Source organism: Nestor notabilis, unplaced genomic scaffold (assembly GCF_000696875.1).
Source record: "Nestor notabilis isolate BGI_N333 unplaced genomic scaffold, ASM69687v1 scaffold35959, whole genome shotgun sequence".
Taxonomy (NCBI): Eukaryota; Metazoa; Chordata; class Aves; order Psittaciformes; family Psittacidae; genus Nestor; species Nestor notabilis.
In genome coordinates this window covers 8,366-13,898 of record NW_009943866.1, presented here as the reverse complement: position 1 = coordinate 13,898, position 5,533 = coordinate 8,366, and the positions used below count along the sequence as shown (strand labels likewise).

The 5,533-nt window shown below is 42.0% G+C and overlaps 1 protein-coding gene across 1 annotated transcript; it reads left to right on the top strand.

The window, feature by feature from the left end:
- Window positions 1-2,864: 2,864 nt before the first annotated feature.
- NRSN1 (neurensin 1) lies at window positions 2,865-4,816 on the top strand. Its single transcript, XM_010022126.1, has 2 exons — window positions 2,865-3,059; window positions 4,095-4,816. Exons 1-2 carry the CDS (start codon window positions 2,871-2,873, stop codon window positions 4,491-4,493), a joined length of 588 nt encoding a protein of 195 aa, XP_010020428.1. The 5' UTR covers window positions 2,865-2,870; the 3' UTR covers window positions 4,494-4,816.
- The last annotated feature ends 717 nt before the right edge of the window (window positions 4,817-5,533 follow it).

The window sequence follows — 5,533 nt, the reverse complement described above, 5'->3', positions numbered from 1 at the left end:
TGACAGGGGTCTGAGGTATCGAAAGGGCCATCTCGGAGGCGGCGGTCAGAGGGAGGTTATTTATTCCAGTGTTCACTCTTCACGGGGGACTTGCTTTCGGTAGGTAAAGCCTGGAACCGTGGCCCTCTGAACAGAAGGGTCCAAGTGTGTAAATCTGGAGAGGGGGACTTCACCTATGCAAACCTATCAGCGACTGTGGCTTACATCTGGTGCTGTGGGATGTCGCAGAGCAGTGGCACATCCTCATTTGCTTTGTCCTGCCTTTCAGATGTCGGTTCTTTACATAGGTTTCGGGGTTTTTTTAATGTGTCCAACCCTGCAGTAAGAAAGCAAAGTAGTTGGGAAATTGAGTGATTTTTCTTGGAGCTTGCTCATCTTTTAATCTGCCTGTTCACCAACCCGGTCACATCTCCCCAGATCAGTGGAGAATAGTAAAGCGCAAAGTAAACAGGACAAGCTTTTGCCATGGAAACAAAAGTTGCTAGGGGATGGATTGCTACTATGCAGTGGTGTGCTTTGAAGCTGTGATCATACATCCCACGTGTTCCTAGGCTCCTCAGGTTTAGGCACTGAAGAACTTTTAATGATTAAACCACTTCCTGCGTCCTGGATGCGTGTTCTGATCTTGTGCGTTACACAGATTGGGTAACTGTGACTCTCTTTTTAGCAAGTTTTCCAACATTTCAGCATTTAGTTTCGCAGCCATAAAGGTGAGACATGCAAATATACATCAACACTCAGGAGATCATAGCCACTGCAGTATTTATTCATCTGATGTAAATTGATGGCTGTGACACGTTTCCTTCTTATTTATGGAGAACTGTTTACTCCCACCATAGTCTGACTGTGTCAGTTCCTCTGCCCCATCCGTAAGTAGCAAGAACAGCAACATTATGTTTGCATTACAGCCGAGGAGACCATTTTAGGCCAAATTACCAGGCTGCTTCAGTGAGTCATATAGGGCTGGGAAGCCTTTTCATCTTCTCTCTAATACACAAGATATTTTGCAAAAGATAGGAGATCACTTGTAAGTGGAAGAGTCTGAGCATAAGGAAAATGTTCAGTAGGACTAATACTATGCAGTGCTTGAGAAGAGTTAATGATGCTTTTTTCTTTTTCCCTTCCATTTTAAAAGGTCATACTGTTTGATGCTATCAAAATTCTTTCAAGCAAAAGATCATTATTTTGGTTTTTATTCCATCTCCCAGCTCTTAATTATCATTTTGCTCATATGCCTGACCAGACCCACCTATTAGCGTTTCAGATTGCTAAAGAAAAATAATCTAGGTGTAATATAAGTGATTCCAAGCTGTGTGGTTCCTATAGACAATTCTTCATCAAGCTGTTAGTAACAAAACACCCTCCTTTCTCTTGACTAAACCTACAGACAGTGCAGCAAATGCAAGGTCGTGTTTATACAGCCTTCTGTCGCATAACATAGAGGTTTTTTAAATTCATTGCAGTAACTACAGTTGCAATGTGCCTCACCTGATTTCTGGAGAAACTAAAGAAGCTCTAAAGTTGTCTTCTGGTGGCAGCTGGAGTAATACAAGCAAGCTTTGGCAGGCCACATTATCTGGTCATGTTAGGTCTGGTCCTCCCCTTTGTTGACCTTATGGAGTCAGAGGAAAAAAACTTCCATTCTGCTCAAACAGGCTTCAAAAGTAGAATTACTTTCTGTGTTTCCACACAGGAGTTTAGAATATATACTTATATCCATACCACTTCTTTTTTTTCTTTTGTACCTCAAAATGTGCCCATCAAGATCACCCATTCCTGAAGGGCAAAGGCCTGTAGGGCTGTAAAATTTGGAGGCCCTAGCTGCTGTGAGGCACGTCGAATCCTCCTTCCTTCCCTTTAAGTAAAATTGCTGTGGCAATCAGATGAACTGCTTGAAGCTGATATAATTTGAACTGTGACATTCAGATGCAAGTACTGATTAACAGTTCCCTTTGGACTAAGACTTTTTGAACTTCTTTAAAGACAAATCAGTCAACTTAAATAACATGGACCTGTTGCTCAAGTTTTTTAGGGGGTAATATTATTTTAATGAATTCAGTAGCATCACAGCTGTGCAAGCAAGATCAGGCCTGGGACTTGCATAGTTAAATACAAATTTTGTGTGTTATGAGAACTTCCATGAAGTGGAAAGAGTAGGGAACATTGTTGGCAGTTTTCATAGCAGGCAAAATCCTGATTTTATTAAAGTCAGCAGGAGCTTGGGCATTGACTTCTCCAAGGGAGCAGCGGTTTGCCACAGGTTTAGTATTTTAATTTCACTGTCTTCAGTGAGCAGATTAGTGCTGTTATGGTATTCCATCCTTTTCATTTTTAATTATCCATATTTAAGTACAGGATGTATGCAGTTTCAGTCTATCTGGGACTTGTTTTGCCTCTGTTCCTCATGGCTATGAATGTTCTATCAGTGTTTCGTACTGTATTTCAGAAGCTTGGTGAAAAAAACTATTGAAAAAGCCTTACCCATTTCGTAATTCTTAAGGCTGCAAACTCTAGTGAACTGATAGAAGCCCTTGAGGAGTGCTGGCTTTTATTACCTGATATGTTCTGCTTTTTTTGGTCTCCACAGAAATGCAGTAGCACGCTGAGCAAAAGATGGCAAGTGGGCACTCTGCGTATGGCAGGGAGTGTTCTCTTCAGTACCTTTAGGCTGTGCTGTGGCAAGACACTGAGTGCCTTGGGTTCTCTTGAGCTCAATCACTGCATGCAACTTTTTGGTTTGGAAAAACATGAAGAAAATGTCTCTCCTGGGCTGCTTTTCTTCATGTCAGCTAGACAGTTTGCAGTTTTGGTCTCCTACCGCATCACTAACGATCTGCTTTGCATGAAACCTCTCATTGCAGGTAGGAAGGATGAGCGCCTATGCTGACATCTGCGGGTCCAAGCACACGCAGGGCGGCACCGAGGGAGGGTACCAACGCTATGGAGTTCGGTCCTACCTGCATCAGTTCTATGAGGACTGCACAGCTTCAATTTGGGAGTATGAGGATGATTTTCAGATCCAGAGATCGCCTAGCAGGTGGAGCTCTACATTCTGGAAGGTGCTGTCCGTTGCTGTTTACTGGCAAGAGAAACTCCCATTTCCAGTGCTTTCCCATGTGACTCATGAGTTGGTTAAATGGGAAAGTAACTAAGGCCTTCTGTTGCTCAGTCTTCCCTGAGATGACTGAGTTACAATCTGCCTGAAAGCAGGGCACTCTTACCAAGATGCATCAATTTCCAAGGGAGTTCTAGGATCTTTGGATCTTCTAATTTCTCTGTCAGAAGGAGCCATGTCACTGAAACATCAAAGTCTTGCTTGGGAAACCCCACCCATAGCTTGAAGGTGTAGTTTGCCTTTGCTCTGCACCCACAATAATCCTGCCAGACTGTCGGGAGTAGGACTGGTAGATAACAGCAGTAACTCTAGGACTGTGTGACTTAAGGATCAAGAAAACTGCAAGGTTTCTGTTAAGGTCAGGGAACTTGACAGAACTGGAGAACATCAGAGCTTGAAAGAGGCCTGTGAGGCCACCTAATGCAACCCCCTACTCTGATGGTAGGGCCATTCTGTGTGAACCAAATTTTGCACATACACTTGAGATGTGCTAGAAATATTCTGTGATCTGTGCTCAGCAATAGCAACTTCTTTCTAATCCCTGGAAAGGAATTGTATGGAGTAAAAACAAGTGGTGGGTATGACATTATGATTATATGACTATCAGCAGGGACTAACTGTTGGTTCTAACCACCACCTAAAGCTAAAGAAATAATGAGTCACACAGCACTACGGTTAAACTGTGATCCTCTCTGTGATAAGGCCTTTGGACATGAAATGCTATTTGCATGCGTATTCCATTGTTTCCAGAAATGTCAGTGCTGAATTAAATGAATACAAGTTGTAAAAAGACAGTTTCTCTGTATGTTCAAGTTCTAATAGGGCCCCTTATGACCTGAAAGAAAAATGTCATCCTTCTCCTAGAAGACAAAACTGTACCTGCGAGACACTGTGGAAGCTAGATGCCCCCTAGGACCACTTACCAATGAAAAACTGGAAGAGCATATTAATTAATTTTGTTTGTTTCTTTGTTTTCCAGGTCGGACTCATCTCTGGGACGGCTTTTATGCTCATAGGTTTAACGGTTCTTGTAGTGGGTTTTGTTGTGCCACCGAAAATCGAAGCTCTTGGGAAAGATGATTTTGTTGTGGTGGATGCCCGTGCCATTCAGTTTAATGGGTCCCTTGATATATGCAAGCTGGCAGGAGCAATCCTGTTTTGCGTTGGAGGGTCCACTGTGGCAGCATGTCTGCTGATGTCTGCTTTTGCTAAAAGTTACTCCAAAGAAGAAAAGTACCTCCAGCAAAGATTCAAAGAGAGAATAGCTGATATAAAAGCCCATGCAAACCCAGTCACAAAAGCGCCAGCACCGGGAGAATCAAAGATACCTGTCACTTTGTCCAAAGTTCAAAATGTCCAACCTCTATCTGAAACCTGACCCTTTCCTTAGGTTTTGTTTCTCACTTTAACTGGAAAATACCAGCCGTTGTTGGCATACGTGCTAGTCAATTACAGCATCCAGTGCTCTGCTATACAAACACACAGCTGAGAGGGAAGCTACTCCAATACAAATTTAGGATTGGGAAAAGGGAAATTTTGTGATTAGACCTGTGGCCAATATATTCAGTGTATTTGAACATTTTAATCTGTGTTGAACCAGTAAGTCCTTGCAACAACGATTAGGTGTTTAGCTTATCAGACTGCAACCCTGGAAAACATAGGGTGCATTTATGACAGCTGTACCAGGAACACCCTACATCCCACTATTTCAAGTTTAGATGAGTTGGCTTTTTGTTTAATTTTCTTCTTGCCAGTAAAATGCTGTTTAGTCTTACCTTTAACTTCTGGTTCTGCTCTCTGGAAAGCCAAGATTCTGCCCTTGTAATTTGCACCTGTCCTCCTGTCACATGCTACAGTCTGCATCGAAGTGATACTGCAGAGGTAAAACATACATGACAGTGAGTGCCCTTAGTTTGATCCTGGTGCATGTCACTTCCCAGTGATGTTACTTTCTGGGAAGGGCAAGTTATACTTGATCCTGTGTTAGTTACAATTAACCTGTGCATAACTGCCACTTCTGTCTTGTTCATTACCATATTAACAAAAACAAAATAGAAGGAATTCATATGGAAGGAGGAACATTGTACTTGTGTATCTTTGGTTTGATATTGTTTCATTATGTTGTGTTATGTTTGAAGCTCATACAGTATGTTTTCTTCCAGCTGGGTATGGATTACTAAATGTGGTTTGACATGCCCAGGCCTCATATTCTGTCAGTACATTGATGCCATGTTAGATGACCTTAACATACTTACCTAAAGACATTTTGAAATGCTGTTTATATTTTTATAGAGGATAGAAAAAGTTATGCTTAACCAGATACATTTGTGTAAATGCTAACTTGAAGACTTGTCCTTTCATGGAAGACCCTCAATTATTTTCCCACCCAGGGCAATTATTTCACTGTCTTAATCTATG

Coding starts and splice junctions, on each gene's coding strand:
- NRSN1 (XM_010022126.1), top strand. CDS start 2,871: ATGAGCGCCTATGCTGACATCTGCGGGTCCAAGCACACGCAGGGCGGC. Junction 3,060..4,094: donor GGAGCTCTACATTCTGGAAG/GTGCTGTCCGTT, acceptor TTTGTTTTCCAG/GTCGGACTCATCTCTGGGAC.